At 39.0% G+C, this 19,567-nt stretch overlaps 1 protein-coding gene across 1 annotated transcript in view; it reads left to right on the top strand.

Moving 5' to 3' along the window:
* The first annotated feature begins 2,440 nt into the window (after positions 1–2,440).
* Positions 2,441–19,567, top strand: part of LOC142214444 (uncharacterized) — a 30,475-nt gene continuing 13,348 nt past the window's right edge. The window contains exons 1-6 of the mRNA XM_075283391.1: positions 2,441–2,574; positions 12,115–12,343; positions 13,649–14,044; positions 14,692–16,261; positions 16,965–16,996; positions 18,031–18,088. Coding sequence (XP_075139492.1) covers positions 2,473–2,574; positions 12,115–12,343; positions 13,649–14,044; positions 14,692–16,261; positions 16,965–16,996; positions 18,031–18,088 — 2,387 coding nt within the window. The 5' untranslated portion in view covers positions 2,441–2,472. The remainder of the gene's footprint in view (positions 2,575–12,114; positions 12,344–13,648; positions 14,045–14,691; positions 16,262–16,964; positions 16,997–18,030; positions 18,089–19,567) is intronic.

The raw sequence follows: 19,567 nt of genomic DNA, 5'->3' as shown, positions 1-19,567 counted from the left end.
TCCATAGACCACCATTGTGAGGGGGCGGATTATGACATCGAATCCGCCCCCTCTGTGCAGGTGTGAACTAGCCCTTACAGTTGATGTCTCTGACTAATCATTCACATTTTCCATTCCATTTTTCTTCATTCTGAACCGCCATGAATACTTTTTTCAATCTCTGTAAAGTTTGCAGCATAGACTTCTTTAGCGCCTCACTTTTCCAGGCACCTGACCTACATTGTCTTTACCTGCACACCCACCCTGCTGATACCCCCAATTATAAAATATATGCTATAACCCTCCATAATGAATAATACACCCAAGTGCATCTTTGAACTGATAACTTTCCTGTGTACCCCTTTAACTAGTGCCTCATATTAATAATGCCCCAGGTGCCTCCTAATTAAAAAGTAAAAAAAAAAAATATTGGGGCTCCAATACCCGGGGCCCCCGGGATCAGCTGTTTGAATTGACTGTGGTACCTGTGTAAGTGCCATGGCCGCTTTTCTGTTAACAAAGTGTCATTCATCTTCTAATAGCCATGTAATGTCCTATACATGTCTATGTGACAAGGCTGGAATTACATCACATGGTCACTATAAACAGGTGCTATAGCGCCTTCATACAGCGGATCAAATCACTGAATCACGTTAGATCACGTAATGGTATCCTATCCTGCAGATAGTATATCGGTATGAAAAATCGGTTTGAGGCCAGAAAGCCCCCATTTAATTTATGACGAAGTCCCGATACTGATATATATATATATGAAGAGCTCAACGGAAAAATGGCCTAAGTCCAAAAATCAATATTGTGAAAAAAACGAAATTTAAAGTTTTAGCCTAAAGCAAACGGGCATTATTGTGGAATATATCTATCCAATGTAATCAGCTAATGAACACCGTTAATCCTAATCATAAATTGTATTATTTATTAAAAAAATTGCAGCTTCATGTATAAATATTATTTATTTAATATTATTAATTAATTACTACTATTATTAAACGATGAAGAATAATAATTACCTGCCTCCCTTTTCGGCGCTAAATATGTGCAAAAGTCGATTTAGAGCCTTTTAAACAATAAGACAAAGTTTTTACACTAATATAAACAACAGACCGGAAGTCACGATTTCAATTAAAAAATGACCAACGAGAGTGAAGTAAGTAAGTTTGTATTGGACTTAGGCCATTATTCCATTGAATGTAAATTCTTCTGCATTGAAATATATGGACTTAGGTCATTAATCCTAGGTACCTTGTAAACCCAATGCATAGAACGAGGTACAAAGAAGCTTTCTAGGTAATAATTTGAAATATGACAAAATGTGGACTTAGGCCATTTTTCCGTTGAGCTCTTCATATATATTACAGTATAGACCAAAAGTTTGGGCACACCTTCTCATTCGAAGAGTTTTCTGTATTTTCATGACTATGAAAATTGTAGATTCGCACTGAAGGCATCAAAACGATGAAGTAACACATGTGGAATTATATACTTAACAAAAAAGTGTGAAACAACTGAAAATATGTCTCTGCTGGTGACACTGTTGAGGATTTATTCAAAATTGAAGGCATACTGAACCAGCATGGCTACCACAGCATCTTGCAGCGGCCTGCTATTCCATCCGGTTTGCGTTTAGTTGGACCATCATTTATTTTTCAACAGGACAATGACTCCAAACACCTCCAGGCTGTGTAAGGGCTATTTGACCAAGAAGGAGAGTGATGGGGCGCTACACCAGATAACCTGGCCTCCACAGTCACCAGACCTGAACCCAATCGAGACAGTTTGGGGTGAGCTGGACCGCAGAGTAAAGGCAAAAGGGCCAACAAGTGCTAAGCATCTCTGGGAACTCCTTCAAGACTGTTGGAAGACCATTTCAGGTGACTACCTCTTGAAGCTCATCAAGAGAATGACAAGACTGTGCAAAGCAGGAATCAAAGCAAAAGGTGGCTACTTTGAAGAACCTAGAATATAAGACGTATTTTCAGTTGTTTCACACTTTTTTGTTAAATATATAATTCCACATATGATAATTCATTGTTTTGATGCCTTCAGTGTGAATCTACAATTTCTATGACTGGCCAATATGCTGTCAATTTTGCAAAAAGAATAAAAATGCAGCCACAAAGATGGCCAAAGTGTAAAATAAACATAAATCCCAAGTTTTGAAAATTCTAATTTAATGGCTAATACCCACTCAGATTTAAAAAAAAAAATATATATATATGTTTAAGGCACTGTATGAAATATTTAGGTTTATTTTAAAGCAAAAGGTGTTGCTAAGATGGGAAGTTAAGGAGTTAATATTCTTACTTGTACGTACTTAGAGTGACAGGACTAGAAAGAAGGTGACAAGACTTACAAGTCTCTTAATCTTCCTGGAGCTAAGAAGCAGCTTTTAAGAGTTACTATACAGCGACTGGTAAAAGAGAGAAGAAAACCCGACAACACTTCTTCTCAAGGTAGTAAAGGCAAGCTACGCAGATGAATGGAGAACGGAAGATATTTCTCATTTCTGCCAATGTCGCAGGCAGAGATAAATCTGCAAAAACTACAGAGGCCTTTAAGGAAACTAGAAGAGATCAGGTAAGATACTGCACCGGGCACTAACAAATCCAGTATAAGGCCACCATTAGTTCTGGCATCCTATTACAACTTCAAATAACCATGAAAATAATAAAATCTTCAGGACTTATCTCATGATGCAAACTAACAGCGTCAAATTTAGGGGCATTGATGAGTTTCGGTAATTGGTATCAGTAATGATGAAAAATTGACAACAGATATTAGTAATATGCTATAAATTATACGGCAATTATAAATAAATAAATATATATATATATATATATATATATATATATATATATATATATGCAACTAGTGCACTACTCGACAGAATGCAATCGCTGCTTTCTCTGGAAAAATACAGATGAGTCTAAAAGGTTAGTTATACACACTTGTAACACTAGATGGAGCTACAGTATAGGGAGTTGGAAATCTCTAGGCGCACAAGCAGTATATAACAAATCCTATCTATTACAATTCTATTTAACAGAAGTAAACTTGGTATCCAAAAATACATTTATAATGAACCCCTTTAAAAGGACTGTATAGATAGTGACAGGGAAAAAAAATTCTTGCTAAATATTTTTTTAACCTAAAAACTTGTAGGCCATTAATGGCGACCCAAAACTTGTAGATCCTTTCCAATTCCATTTTTTTTATCTTGTGCCAATTTATGTAGTAGTAATTTTTAGAATTGGTTTCCAAATAATTCGTCTACTTTTTATGACACCCTGCAATTTATTGGTGCCGTAATAGTGCTAAATATTGGACATTATTATTATTATTATTATTATTATTATTATTATTATTTGTTATTTCTTGTCGATTTCTATTTTATAACCTCAAAGGTCTCATAAGTTTAGTGGCAGTTTTTAAAATTTTCAAGATGTTTTTTTTTATTTTTTTGGCACATATTCAGTTCTGAAGGAACTTTAAGGGGGCTATATATTATTTATTCCCTTATAGATCAGCCCTCAAATTATTTAGAAGGTTTGATAACCCTTTTCATAGTTGACAGGAATTCATATAAAGGCATCCACGTGTTTTCAGCTTATTCCTTATTTGCGTGACAAGGCATGAGGCCTCCATTTTGTGAAAAGGCAATTTTATGTGATGTTCATTTTGTGAAAAGCTGTGTTAGTCTTATTATTATTATTATTATTATTATTATTATTATTGTTTATTTATATAGCACCATTAATTCCATGGTGCTTTAGTCTTATGCCAGATGTACAAATATACAAAAACAAAATAAATATTTTTTCACAGCTCTGTATAACCACATTTGTGTCTATGTAATTTAACCAATGGTTCTCTCTTCCTCACTCTGTCGGCATTTGATCACTGTCGGCCTGGCTCTTGTCCGTTTCCCTAGCACACACTAGCTTCCAGGACATGTCAGGTCTGTCATCAGTCAGCCGAATACAAAAGTTCTTCCCTAATACAAAGCATTGCTAAGCCGGGCTGTTTTAGCAACAATTTACAAAATTGCCTAATAGACTATATCCTAATGTAAAATATCGTAATAATACTACAGGCAATGGTTTATTTCAACTTTTATTTCTTCCACCATATTCCAAAGACTCAAAAATTTACGTACAGATGGTTCGTATTTGGTAGCGCCGAATTTACTTTGTCTACCCTGGGTCAAACATTTTGGGTGAAATTTTGAAAGAAATCTTGTAACTAAGTCAGGTTTGTAGGCCCACTTGCTCACACGTGATTTTTTTCATTTCTGCCTATAGATTTTCTATGAGATTGGGTTCAGGGATTTGTGATGGTCACTCCATTATCTTTACTTTGTTGTCCTTAAAGGGATCCTATCTTTCAAACCCTTTTTTTTTTTCTAACTAACATGTCGGAATAGCCTTAAGAAAGGCTATTCTTCTCCTACCTTTCGTTGTCTTCTCTGCGCGGTCGTTCACCTAAAAGCCCAGTTTTTGTCAGTATGTAAATGAGTTATTTCACAGCACTGGGGGCTGGCCCAATGCAGCGATAAAACTCTCCAGCGCTGCCTCCATCTTCGTCTGGAACGAAGTCTTCACCACGTCTTCTTACGGTGGTGTCTTCTAACTTCTAGGCCTTGAGCCTAGGGCAAAGCAGATTGAACATGCTCGCAGCCACAAGAAAAATGGCCGCCTACATAGTATTTTAATCGGCCATATTCTCGTGGCCGGCAGGCATGCGCAGTCGGCTTGCCCTAGGCCTAGAAGTTAGAAGACACCGCTGGAAGAAGACGCGGTGAAGACCTCATTCCAGACGAAGATGGAGGCGGCGCTGGAGAGTTTTCTCGCAACATTGGGGCCGCCCCCCGAGCTGTTTGAGCGCTGGGGCCTGTCCCCAGTGCTGCAAAAGAACTAATTTACATACCGACAAAAAACGAGATTTTAAGTGAACTGCAGCGCGAAGAAGACAACGAAAGGTAGGAGAAGAATAGCCTTTCTTAAGGCTATTCCGACGTGTTAGAAAAAAAAAAAAAAAAGAGGGTTTGAAAGATAGGATCCCTTTAAGCACTTTGACACACATTTGCAAGTATGCCTGGATTTGTTGTGCATTCAGAAGACCAATTTGACCCCAGGTTTACCATGATGATCATATCCAACTCGGGCCCAGTTCACATCTGCGTTCTGGTTTCCATTTGGGGAGTCTGCTTGGGGACCCCCTAAATGGAAATCTATATGCATTAAAAAGCAGTTACATTCAAAAAACCTGTGGACCCTATAATAGACTGTAATGGGGTCTGTGTGGTTTCTGCTTAAAACATGCAGAAAGAAAGGTGCTGCTTGCAGGACTTTTCTCTCCGCATGTTTTGTGCGGAAACCACACAGACCCATTACAATTTATGAGGTTCGTGGGTTTCCCAGGTAACTGATTTTTAATGTGTATAGGTTTCCTTTTGGGGGTTCCAAAGCAATTCCCCAAATGGAAACCCGAATGCAGCTGTGAATTAGGGCCTCAGACAAGTGCATGTCAAGGTTTAAAGGGTTGTCCCATCACAAGGATCCTATCTATACTGCTTGTTAATGTGGATGTAAGACTTTTCCTAAATACATTGCTGCAGCAAAACTGCTTTGTTTGTCCACTATCTTACTTTATTCAATTCTTTGTGGCCACAGCCCTGACTTATCTGCTCATGAGTCAAGTGATGTATCAGCCTGCTCTCAGGGGGGAGGGAGGAGGGGCTAAGTGCACGGGAGCGAGCCTGTGTATCTAGCTATTCCTGTGTCTACACCACGTGACCTAGGTCCTGCTCTCATATAGGGGAGAGGAGCTGCTTTCATTTCTGAACGTCTTCTGTTCTCACAGTTATCAGGCTAGCTAATTCAATTGTGTTCATTATGGCAGAGACAGGCAGTCTCTGTATGTAACACAGAATGGAGTTGCTCCTGTCTGTACTTCATAGTCCAATATTGTGCATATAGTATTGTTTGAGGACCTTTGACATCACAGGCCCTTCAGCCTATGCGGTGAGCGGAGCTTCACGCTAATTTGTGGGTGGAGCTAACGGCAGGTTGCATGTGAAACCCCGCCCACCAAAAGATGCAAGAAACCAGGAAGAAAGAAGATTTTACAGCAGTGAAGACTGGTGAGTATGCGACGTGGGAATACCCCTTTAAGTTAAACACAGCATTTTGCTCTTGTTTTCACATGCATTTTTGTGGGTTTTTTTTCACATTTTAGTCTTTGACTAGAACATGAAAAATGCAAGAAAGAACATACTAAAAAAAAAAAAAAACTCACACCAAAAATGCTTGTCAAATAGAACATGAAAAATCCTTAACATTAAGGCTTTCATAAAATCTTGCACTTCCTCCATTACCAGGTTTGACCTTACAACTTCTTTATGCCAGACAAAGCCTGTTGCCTCCAGCGGTTTAAGGATCATCCTTGTACTTTTTGCTAATAGCAGAAAGCATTGATATTCTTTATCTTTAATAGAATGGGGCAAAATAAACTGACATAGAAGGATCGATGAATTCCCTCCATTGTGTCTGAGACTATTCGGCGAGTAAACCTTTCTTTGGCTTCCCTACACATGGCCAGAAATTGAAGAGGAATCTGAGGTAGAAGACCATCTCTAATTCCTCTCCAAGACCTTAGATATTTTTTGGCTCAGCCATGTTGTGTGTTTGTCCATATATTAATATGTTATATCTATGTATGTGCAGGAAGAGAGAAATGCAGCTCTGCGATCAGCTGGAAGCTACATGCCAGAGACAAAGGGAGGCGCATAGAAGAAACCAGAATTTGCTCAGGGATTTCAAGAGGATTGAACAGGAACTGGCACTTTTAGCTGCAAAGACAGACAGTTACAGAATAAATCAGGTTAGAGTTTCGTAGATGTGAGCAAAAATACACTTTGTCACTCATTGAGTTTTGTAATGGGATATAGTCCACTATTATATTACTGTATTGCCATACTGATGCGGGATATTTAAAGTCTCTTTGATCTCTTGTACTGTTTCTTAGTTCTGAAGCGTTTTGGGCTTCATTCACATGTTCATATGTGATTTGTAAGCCAAGACAATTTTTCTATCTGTGAAAAAATCAGATACACATGGACCCATTATACTCAATGCAGCCTTTCACAAAATCATTGTTTTTCACAGACTTAGAGACTTTGAATAAAGTGGCATGCAGTACTTTTTCACATTTCTCTATTTCTCTTAGCCATTCATGTCTATGGGTCTGTGAAAAAAGGGATACCATCCGTGTGCGCTGTATGGCCCATTTTTCTTTCATACATCGCTACAGATGTGGAATGATGCAGGCATGAGATTATGAGCTTGGATCACTCTCCCCTTAGTTCTGAAACTACCTGTTAGTTCAAATGAGTTGCCAGACAGTGCCCTGCTGTGAATGTGGGAGTTGCCTGGCAATTCATATGAATTGCAGGGTAGCTCATACTCCCCCCTATCTTCCAGCCCTGTTTATCACAGAAAAAATTCAAAAATGATTTGACTACACAGCAGTACAAAAAAATGTGTTAGCTGTCAAAAACAGCATTTACAAATAAACCCAAAAATGTGCCTGATCCTGAACCAGCAAACATTTCTTGGTCCTGAATTGATAAAAAAATTTTTTTTAAAAAAAATCAGTTTCTGTCCAGGGCAGGCCTCTACTGGAAAGGGACCCAGAGGCATGTATAGACATCTCATAACGCCAGGCCCATTCCATTAACTAGATGTATAGCGATTGGGGAACCAGGTTTTCCCTGACCAATATCATAGTACCATAGGCCCTGTAACCTTCTGGACCCGGCCACACCCCTGTGACCACAATCGTCATGACCCTGTTCTTCACAAATGGCACATTATTCAGTGGGCAGCATGGCATGGAGTCATTGTGGGTTTCCTCTGAATATACTGGTACACTTTTTGAAGTCCATTATTATTGATATACATATATTTTAGGTTAAGAAAATATTATAATATGCTTAGCATCAGTTTTGACTTAATGTCTGCCGTTACACTATTTTTCACTACACAGCCAGCTGCAGAATGTGTTTTTGAAGCAAATCTTTCAGACTGACTATCTAATGGTTTATTCTCCACCGTTCCCTTATACTGCTCCTGCAGAATCTTCTAAGCTGATTTATGGCCAAAACAAACTTCCAACTGGATTTATTCATAAATCAGTTTTAAGAATATGTAGGAGACATACCTGAGAAAGAGGTCAGGTTGACCTTGAATCGAGTTGTACTTTACTGTAGAACTCGATTCAAGGTCAATCTGCATTTTATGATCTGGATTTCTTCACTTTTAACGTCCTGGTGGTTGTGCTCTGCGTCTTGCATCTTGGATTTACTGCTTGTATAGTGGAGAATTATTAAGATTATTCATAAAGTGATATACCAAATCAAGTAAGGCCTAGTTCACATCTGCATTCGGTATTCCATTCAGAGAGTACGCTTAGGGACCCCCGAATGGAATACCGAACGCATTGACAAGCGGTGAGCTTATGAAAGCACACAGACCCCATAGATTATAATGGGGTCCGTGTGTTTTCCACGTGATGTCCGCACAGAATATGTGATGAGAAAAGTACTTCATGAACTACTTTCCTCTCCAAAAGACTTGTACGGAGACCGCACTGAAAACACAAGGACCCCATTATAGTTTATGGGGTCCATGTGCTTTCATTGCTCACTTATTGTCAATCTCCAAGTGTACTCCCCAAACGGAATACCAAACGCAGATGCAAACTAGGCTTAACTGGGCCTCAAAGAAAAACAATACACAGGGACAAACCTATAAAAGCTTATCAAACATCTTTATCATACTAAAAGACCATCTTAATATAACCAGTATTATACCATCAAAGAAAAAAGGTTCCAGATTACATGTAGAGTTCCCTTGAAAGAAGCCTGTATGAAACACATGTTGAGGTCAGGTTCCATTTTGGTCTATAACATATTTTATATTTACTCTCTGTGATAGTCTTTGAAATCTGATTATTTATATATAGTTTTAATTTCAGTACGTCATTTTCGGATGCATAATATAGTGGTATATATTGGACAATAAGTATATACCAATACGATCAGTGGCGTAACTAGGAATGGCGGGGCCCATGGCGAACTTTTGACATGGCCCTCCCCCCCAACTGACACAGACGCCGAAAACCTCGACCAACCCCCTCCTCCGCACTCTATTATGTCCTTTAGTAAGCCCTTCACACAGTATTATGTCCCTTAGTAAGCCCTGCACACAGTATTATGTCCCATAGTGGCCCCTGCACACAGTATTATAGCCCATAGTGTCCCCTGTACACAGTATTATCCCCCATAGTGGCCCCTGCACACAGTATTATCCCCCATAGTGTCCCCTGCACACAGTATTATCCCCAATAGTGGCCCCTGCACACAGTATTATCCCCCATAGTGTCCCCTGCACACAGTATTATCCCCAATAGTGGCCCCTGCACACAGTATTATGTCCCATAGTGTCCCCTGCACACAGTATTATCCCCCATAGTGTCCCCTGCACACAGTATTATCCCCAATAGTGGCCCCTGCACACAGTATTATCCCCCACAGTGGCCCCTACACACAGTATTATCCCCCACAGTGGCCCCTACACACAGTATTATCCCCCATAGTGGCCCCTGCACACAGTATTATAGCCCATGGTGGACACCCATAAACAATTATTATACTCTATTATTATATTACTATATTTCATCTGGCTATATTTGTTCTAAGGGAGACTCATAGTTCCCAATTATACGTCAACTTGTAAATAGTTATTGTTATTTTCTTCAAATGAAGAGTAACATTGTATCTTGTGTCCACCTTACACTATTACATCTCCTTACCACTAGTATAGTAGCTTCAACGATACATGTATGGCCACTATTGCTAAGACGCAGTGTGATACACACACATAGGGGTTAAGTAGAGATGATATTACGATGTTGGTTAGTCTCTATTCCTACATACACCTGTCAGAATTGCACAGCCCCATATTATGCATCGGCTACTGCTGTTACAGCCTTCTTCTCTATGGCTCCTGGCTGCAATCCCTGATAGTAAGTAACCTGACCCTCTACGTGTTTCCCCCAGCATTACACATTATGCTGGGTTCATCAGGAGAGTTTAGCCTTTTAGGTGATTAGATTAGATTAAAAGACCCCACGGTTGGTAAATGCGGTGAAAACCACAGTTCTTGGTGCCCTAGTGGTGGACGCCGATACTTATGATGTTTAGCCCGTGAGCACCTGCTCAGAAGCTCTATATATATGTATGGGACGTCCGCTGTAAACCAATCCCTCTCCCTGAGAGTGCAGGCGTGGCAGCAGATCCACGCCCCCATCCCCTGATTGGATAGATATACGGGAATTGAATTCCTAGCAGTCCCGATGTTGTAAACGGCTCCAGGTAAGTATTATACAGCGTGCACAAAGATCTAAGGTATATCTATCATCCACGCTATCCATTATCAAACCCCAGATATCATTGTCACCGGATTACTAACCCATATTGTGGGTATATCCAAAAAGGACAAGCTATTGCTGAACCGCACACGTGTGAATAAGAATGAGTATAAAACAGTTCAATAAACTCAACAGTTTTGTTTTTTTTTCTTATTATTAACCCCTTAAGGACACAGCCCAAAAGTATGTTAAGGACCAGGCCTATTTTTTCAAAATTGACATGTGTCACTTTAAATGGCAATAACTTTGAGACGCTTTAACTTACACAAGTGATTTTGAGATTGTTTTCTCGTAACACATTATACTTCATGTTAGTGGTAAACACTAATCAATATTTTTGTATTTACTTATTAAAAAATAGGAAATTTGATGGAAATTTGGAAAAAATTGCAATTTTCAAAATGTGAAATTCTCTGCTTTTCAGGCAGATAACCATATCACCCAAATACATGAATAAATATTATCTACCATATCTCTGCTTTATATCGGCATCATCTTTTGATTGTATTTTAATTTATTTTGGACGTTACAAGGCTTACAAGTGTAACAGCGATTTTCCAGATTTATAAGAAATGTAACTATGTTTGTTTTGTTTGTTTGTTTTACACACTATTATTTTTTTTTTTTTTTAAAAAAAACCTTTTTTATATCTGTGCTGTAAGCACACTAGAACCAGCGATCAGAGAGGATCACTGGTTCTATACTAACTATAGACTTGCAATACACGTGTATTGCAGTCTATAGAGGAAGCTAGCTATGCAGATGCATAGACTAGCTTCCTCTCGTCCCGGCTCCTATGGGGGGAGGGATTAAGGAGCAACGTGTAGCTGTAAATTACAGCTAACACAGACTCCTTATGCAGCCGGCAGCATGCCTTATAGCCGGCCAAACCCCTAGGGTGCCATGATCACTATGGATCATGGCACCTTAAGGGTTAAACAGGGGGGGGGTCCATGCAATCACTGTCCCTGCTGCTACAGGGGAAGCCTGGCTGTCAGATACAGCCGGCCTCCCATGGAGATCGCACAGGCTCTGCTTCTGAGCCCGTCAGATCTCCATCACGTACATGCACTTGGGAATGCGGGAACTAACCACATTCCCTGACGTACAGGTACGTGATTTAGCGTTAAGGGGTTAATCAGAAAGTGGTCAACACTTTTGGCCTGACCCTTAAAGTGAAAAATTATAAAGGCTTAGTGCTTAGAACATCTAAGAATGTGTTACTAGCTGCCATTCTTTGAAAGCTAAAGGGTCCATTCACACAGAGGAAAATGGTGAGCAATTTGGTGTGGAATTTCAGCGCTGAAAAAAAAGCCTCCCATTGACTTCAAAAGGAACCCATTCAAGTCAATGGGAGGCTTTTTTTTTTCAGAGCTGAAATTCCACACCAAATTCCTCACCATTTTCCTCTGTGTGAATGCACCCAAACATTGTAGCACCACACTCGTGAATTTACGTGAAATTGATCATTGACAGGAAGCAAAGAACTTGATGGTACTGAAGTATAGACCTTATTAGGAAAGGACAGGGCTATATATTATATATAGATTAAGGAAAACTCCTTTAAACAAATTGCTGCAGGACACATTTATACAGTACTGTCTTTATATTTTCTCTTTTTTATAGGAGATCTGTGTGAAACAATTGCAAACCATATTGCCTATGCATTATAAATATCTTGCATCCAGTCATACTATAACTCCCGTAAAGCAAACCTGTCATTCAGACCTCGAAAAAATGCCTGCAGACTGTCATAACTTTGGTAAGCCTTGCCATGTCACTGATACCCAGGACCATTTCAGCCATGCAACTATGAATTACAGACTAATGCCGAATCGCCTGGTTGGGATACAAGGTAATGATTCGAAACAATCTACTGGGAACTCTTTCCTCTATCCTATTAATATTATAAATGTGAAAGTTTGGATGTTTGTGGGTTTGTGTGTTTGGATGTTTGGATGTTTGTTCCTCAATCACGCTGGAACGGCTGAATGGATTTCATAGAAATTTGACACACACCTACATATTGGCCAGGAAGGAAAAATTGGCTACTTTAAAAGTGTCTCACTCACCCCAAAATGCCATCTATTACATAGATTGTGCTCCCTATTACATAGATGTCACACAGTGCCCTCAAAACAAAGGGCATACTCAGATACAACACCTAATAGTGAATTATAATCTTAATCTGGGTTTGAGCTAAATGCACTACAGTTCACCCAGAGCAGTCATGATCTTGGTGAGAGACAAAGATCATGTCTGTAGTCTGCCTAGATTTTGAGATTGGTTAAAGCGAAGGTGCATGTACCTCCAACTTTTACTTTAACCAGTGTGCAGGACAACATAAATCCTTACAGTGCAGGAAGAGGAGAAAATGATTTTTTATTCTCCTGTCCCCATCATGTCAAATAAGGAAGGAATGAGGAAGGGGGTACTATGGTCTTTAGTTTGATATCACCCCCACCCCCATTATCAATCACAAAGCATGCTTGTCATTTAACTCCTTATTTGCTGCGGTTAATCCTGACTAAAGCACCTAAATCGCTTTAAAGAAAAAAAGTAAAATTAAAAACACACAATATTGGTATTACAACATCTGCGACAACCCCTAACATAAAATTTGTACATTATAAATATAAATGTTATAAAATTCGAATGCTATAATTGATGTTTTCTGATCATATAACCCTAAAAAACAAAAAGTAATTAAAATGGATGAAAAACGCTTATGTACCCACAAAAAGCAAGGTCTCGTAAAATGACATTGAATGTTATGAAATGAAGGTGGGAATGCAGAGAGGGATAAAAGGTTACTAGTTTAGGGTTAACATGTGTTAGTATTCTAAAGGGTTAAAATGCACATAGGGCAGCGGAGTTATGTGTCAGCAATATTTATTTTAAAAATCTGAAGAAAAAAAAAAATACATTTTTCGGGAGGGTTTTTGTAATTTTAATGTGACTGTTGGAGTGAAATGCACCAAAAAGTATTTTGCCACTAACAAGGGGAAAAGTGACAGACTAGGTCCATGCACCAAAATTTACTATTTTCGATATGCCTTATATACGTCAGACTCCATATTTTTCAAATATATTGGTAAAGCCTGAAATCCATATTTGGTTGGTCAGATATTTTATTTTAAGTCTTTTTGTTTCTCTATAGGTTGCTGCAACCATTGTGCATTTTGTCGTTGTATGAATTCCTATTGTGATGGAGGTTTTTTGCCATATAGGTGTAAGTTGTCAGATTCTATGCGGGTCAATGAATCACAAAAGAACAGGCGTTCTAGAAATGATTTATTATACCAGAGAGATGACCGCTCTAATAAGAAAGCTGCCACAACTCAGCAGGATCCAGAATTCATGAATGTAATGAAAACCACCAGCAGAGATAGAATCATACCTCCAGAACAAGATCGTATTCAGCATGTATGGAATAAAGATATGCAGAGGGATTCAAGAGAAAAGTTTTTAATTGAGGCACACAAAATGGTCGTGGAGGACAAGTTTAGAGCTGCTGTGGGAAAACCTTCAGAAGACAATCTCGGAGAAATATCAGGTAGGCGACCACAACATAATCAGAATAAATATAGAGGTAGTGCTATTGTCAGGAAAAGATGTGGCTGACCTTATCTCTTGGTTCAAGATATCCTGAGATAAGTGGCGCAAGGTTGGAAGCATAAGGTTAACCCTTTCACTGCCAAGCACGTAGCTACTACGTCCTCCCAACTAATGCCGATATCTCTGGACTGCATCAACATATCTTGATGCTTTAAAATGCATTTTAAAGAGGAGAATCTCATCTTTAAAGTGATACCAAGAACTTGATGATACAACTTACAGTTTTGGAGTGATTTTTCTGTTGAAAATGCTATTTGGCATTGAGATCCAACTGCAGATCTCAATTCCCAGCAGCATTTCAACAGTGAATTGCTCCAAAAAGTTTTTAATACAAGTAAATTAAAAGTTATGCAGGAGGGGGGTGTTTGGTTTAGGGGTTTATTCTTAGTTTATCCTGGACAACCCCTTTAAGCTAAAACCATAAGTAATACATTAGCTATTTCTGTAATTTGCAATTTGGTAATATTTGGGCAGAAATGCTTTTTATTTAGTTTAAATTCATTCATAGATCCAGAATGGAATTTACATGTGATGTTGGAGACTGTATTTAGATTTCATTATTGTTACTGGTTTTGTATTTGTCAGCTTTACAACAACACGATCCCCTAAACTCCACTGCTGAAGAACATAAAGGCTCATCAAGATCAGTCTATAACTTGCAACACCTTCCAACAGACTTGATCTGTCAAAAACAATATGATGAAAAAAATAGAACAGAAGATGTAAATAAAGATGGGAGAAAACTTTGCACTAAGATATGTGAAAGCAGACAGTCTTCTGAGCTACAAACTGCTGTACAAAATGCAAACTGCAGTACAGAAAGCAATAAAGCACAGCGTAGTTTGGAGAACATTCATTTGGATGACTCTGAAGAAAAAGGATATGAAGTTGAAATAACACAAAATAATAAAGTCAATTGCAAATTACTGGTGAATGAAAATGGCCAAACAGCTGAAGTATCACATAAATCCTACAATAAAAGAATAATACCTACTTCAGAAACAGAGTACCGAGATGTACAAACACCAAGTCTACCCATCAGAAGGCATTCAAGTAATCCAATACTGCCTAATAAATGTAGCAACGTCATTTTAAGTGGTTTATATGAAGAAATCATTGACTTTCAAGATGGTGAATGTTCGAAAGAAGAAGCAAAAAATCCTAACATAATAAAAGATATGTTAAGCAGACAAAAGTCATTCGAAAGCTGCCAGAATGCAAGTGGCCGGTCAGATTCTTCTGAGGACAAAAGTAGTCCAGAAAGTAGCAGGAAATGGTCAAGATCTGACTCAGGTCTAGAAGAGAAAGATCGACCTTGTAAGGGGAATGCTAAGTGTGACTCATATACACTTTATAAAGGTAATTTTGTCACAAAGGATGATGAAGAAGAAAGAGAAATTAGTGAAGGGGATGGAAGTCAAAATGAAGAACCAGAAGAAGATAGTGAGGTTTTGGAAATGAGACAAGGAAAACTTGGGTTGACAGACAGTGGAATATTGAAAACCACAGAGACTAAAACATGTACAATATATCAAGAAGATACAGATATAAGTAGTAATACAGAAGAAGAAGTCAACCAAGAAGGCACGATTGAAAAATATCCTGGATATAAAATGGACTCCATTGTTTCTGTAAAGGAAAAGGAGACTGAAGATACCAAGGACAGGGTTCAGGATGGTTACATTATAGATAGTGATGATGATGAAGAGGAGCAAGATGAGGATGAAGATGAAAAAAATGAAGATGAGGAGGATAATGAGGAGGAGGAGAATAATGAGGAGGAGGAGGATGATAATGATGAGGAGGATAACGAAAAAGATGGAACAGAAGAATCTGAAGAAGAAGATGAAAGAACAGGTGACAAAGTCCAGCAGGGAGTTATCCAAGAGGAGAATTGTAGCATTGAGTCTTATAAAAATGAAGCAGTCAGTGGAGGAGAGGAGGAAAGTGAAAATAATTCATCAGAAGAAGAGAAATCCTTGTGTAAAGACCAGGATGAATTAGAGGACAGTGATTTGTCAGAGGAAGAGGAAAATATTGGCTTAAGGTCACGCAATTCTAAAAGTAAAGAATTAGAACTTGACGAAATAAGTAAGAATGTAAGCCTAAAGAGCATTACCAAGGAAGAAGGCCCTAAGACGCAAACTCCAACAAGGTATATTCTTCTTTCAATATCTAAGATGAATATACAGGTTGTGTTCATTTGTAGTCTGTCCAGAAAATGAATGTAATGTTGTACCAGTTTTGATATCTATGTAACTTGAGTGAACATGGAGGAAGGTCTAATTTTGAGTATTTGCCCGACTCCATGTAATTCATTTAGGCTGCGAGGTTCACCAATTTCAATCTGAATTTTCATTTCAGACATTGCTGTATAGTGGAATTAAAATTGTGAAGCCAATAAGAGTTTGAAGAGGCCACAGCATTTGGGTTAATGTCTGCAATAGGCAACATACAGAAAGTAATCTTATTTACTTAAAGGGATCCTATCATTTAGAAGGTATTTTTTCTAAATGATAGGATCCCTTTAATTAAATAAAGTCCCCCTCTTACACTCAGAAGCTGCAGTAGGATCATATAAAATTTTTGCGACAATGATATACACAAACGCCAATAATGCTATTTTCTTCTCTGCAGTATTGATAGACTAGTTCTAAACTAATATGATCTGTGGCAGCTTGAGGCTAAGAACCCATGTACGCAGCGAAACAATGCTGCGGAAACACATCACGGTTTTTCTTGCAGAGCTTCTCACGGAAAGTCCTGAGAGTTTTCTTCTGCAAACTTTGTGCTTTAGTTATAACTATATGGAAAACACAAAGGAAGTTTGCAGTAATTCAATTTCATTTTTATTCTAGGAAAGAAGAATCTGCTTATCTGGGAGATCAAGGTGACTATTTCTTTTTTATAACTTGGGTTTATAACTGGCCAGTGACATCATGTCATACAGTTAACCGTTGATCCATGTTTAAGGGGTCTTTTCTCTCCGACTGTTTTATTATAAAGAAGGCAGATATCCAGTGGACCCTATTATATCTATAATATATAAACCAAACTATGGAGGGTCCAGCACAAGTGTGAACCTAGACTAATTTTTTTATTTAGGACATATATTAAGTATCATACGCCATATCAACATCTGTTGTTCATCATTTTTCTATGAGTCTAATAACTACGTATGGTGGCGAGGAGGTGAACCACTGTGATAAGGCATCCTGCTAACATTTAGATAGTCGGAGTTCTGCCTAGGATTACGAACATCTGGCCATACACATGAAATAGCTCTTGTTCTGCATCTATCTTTTTGACATTGCCATGAACTCGCTTGTAGGCCATACAAGGGCCCTCATTTATCCCCATTTCACAGATTCCCCTCTGCCCTCTACAAGGCTGCAGTTGAAACCTGTTATGACCATAACAACCAAACCCTGCCATAAACCACAGGACAGGGCAATTTAGTGTCATAAAGAAGGTCAACTAGAAAGAAAAGGTAACTATAATAGATTGTGTTTACTGTAATGGTTTCATATTAAAGGGGTAATCCGATTTCTGTACATTTTTATTTTATATTTTCTATGTGAGTATGGTGGCTGCCATTTTGGCGGAGTTTCTCCGCTGCATTTAACAGCATCAAGAAATATACTAGTCATGGCCATCGGCTGCAATAGGCTGGAGCTGACTCCTTGAGATCTTTGGGAGAGTTTTCTAGACAGCGAGGGGAGTAGTTAAGCTGTTACAGCATCAAAAATTCTTAAAAAATAGGTCTCTGATAAAAACTTGGTTTAAAAAAAAATAGGCCATTTTTGGTGACACATTCCCTTAACTGATCTCTTATCGCTTCTGTTTTACTTACAACCCTTTTATTTCCCATTCTTCTATGTCCTATCTGAAAATGTACATGTGGTTTTCCGATACCTAATAAAGCTACGGTAAGCTATGAGGATCTGAAGGAAGATGATCAGACATACACAGAAAATCCAAGGTATGCAGAAAACTTTTTGTTTTGTTCGCATGTCAATGAGCACGATAGATATAATAGTGTGAATCATGCTGCAGTCACAATGTGGTTGTATTGTTGTGGCTTTATTTGGGTACTATATTGGATTATTATTTGGGAACTGTATGATGAAATTTTTAGTTGATGTCCGGCATTATTTATGGTTGTCACAGATGGCAGATTTTTTTGCGAAATTCTCTATTTCATGTATATGAATGAAGAAACAACCCTATTGAGATGTTTTTGTAATATACATTCTCTGGCTGGTTGCTATTATTTTGATTATAAGGCCTTATTCACACAACAGCGATAAACAGCCATGTGATGATCATTTCTTAAACAATGACAGGGAATGAGTGTATTCGCATGTTGATTTTTTTTGACGGACACATTCAACCAATAGATTCAATGGGTCCATTGTGACATCTTTGATGAGGCTCCAAGACCCTGCCAGAGCCCAGGAGAGGTAAGTAACACTGGTTTTTATTTTTACTCACCTTCCCTGGGCCTCTATTTATTATAATCTGGGTTCTGAATAGTCTGTGGGTGGTGAAGCAAACCCACAATTTTTGCAAGGAATATCGTAGGCAGGGCCGCCATCAGGAATTTTGGGGCCCCATACAGCCTAAGGGTTCTGCCCCCCCCCCCCCCCGGCTGCCGCCATTTTAAAACTACTTTATTTTGCGACATACCAATTCTGTATTACATTTCCCTTTATTTAGCAGCATTACAAGGCTTAATCAGATTCTATTTGCAGGTATAATCTGCTCCGTGTGACAGCGCCTATAGAGAGCCAACACCATCTATAAGAGCCCTCCTAATACATCCTCAGGGCTTATTCACATTGCGTTTTTGGCCTCCCTTGCCGGGATACGTTGGTAACCAGTCAGAATCAGCTGTCAACTTATCCCTGCACGAAGAACTGGCCATTAAAAAAAAAGGGGGGCCTGCAGTTCTCCGTGCAGGGATAAGTGGGGAGCGGATTGTGACTGGTTACCAACGTATCCCGGCAAGGGAGGCCAAAAACGCAACGTGAACACTCCTTTAAAGTGAAAGTCCCACCCCCCAAACAGGCTGCTATGCTAGTAGTATAGCCGCCTACATCATTATTAATACAAAGCACACATACCTTTGGAGGTCTTGTGTGTTATGTCAGTCCAGGTAGCTGCAACTGGGGCTAAGGGATAGCAGTAGGGAATCTCGCCCTGCACTACTCCCACTAGCTATCCCGGTCCCTGCCTCACGGGTGTGGGTCGGCTGTACTCAGGCTAAGCCTGACCCCGACAGCTCCTCTCTCACTGACACCGTAGGCCTAGAGGGAAGGGGGAGAAGGAATGCCCTATAAGATCTCTAGGGACTGGAGACTAAAGGGGGTCACCCCTAACGAACAAGTGAAGCTGCTACTGACAGGGACTGACAAGGGTGTGCGCTGACTAACAACACAAGCAGCACACAGGAAACATG

The sequence above is a fragment of the Leptodactylus fuscus genome, chromosome 7 (genome assembly GCF_031893055.1).
Source record: "Leptodactylus fuscus isolate aLepFus1 chromosome 7, aLepFus1.hap2, whole genome shotgun sequence".
Lineage (NCBI taxonomy): Eukaryota > Metazoa > Chordata > Amphibia > Anura > Leptodactylidae > Leptodactylus > Leptodactylus fuscus.
Note: the sequence above shows the minus strand (reverse complement) of the source record. Positions and strands in the feature narration are given on the sequence as shown.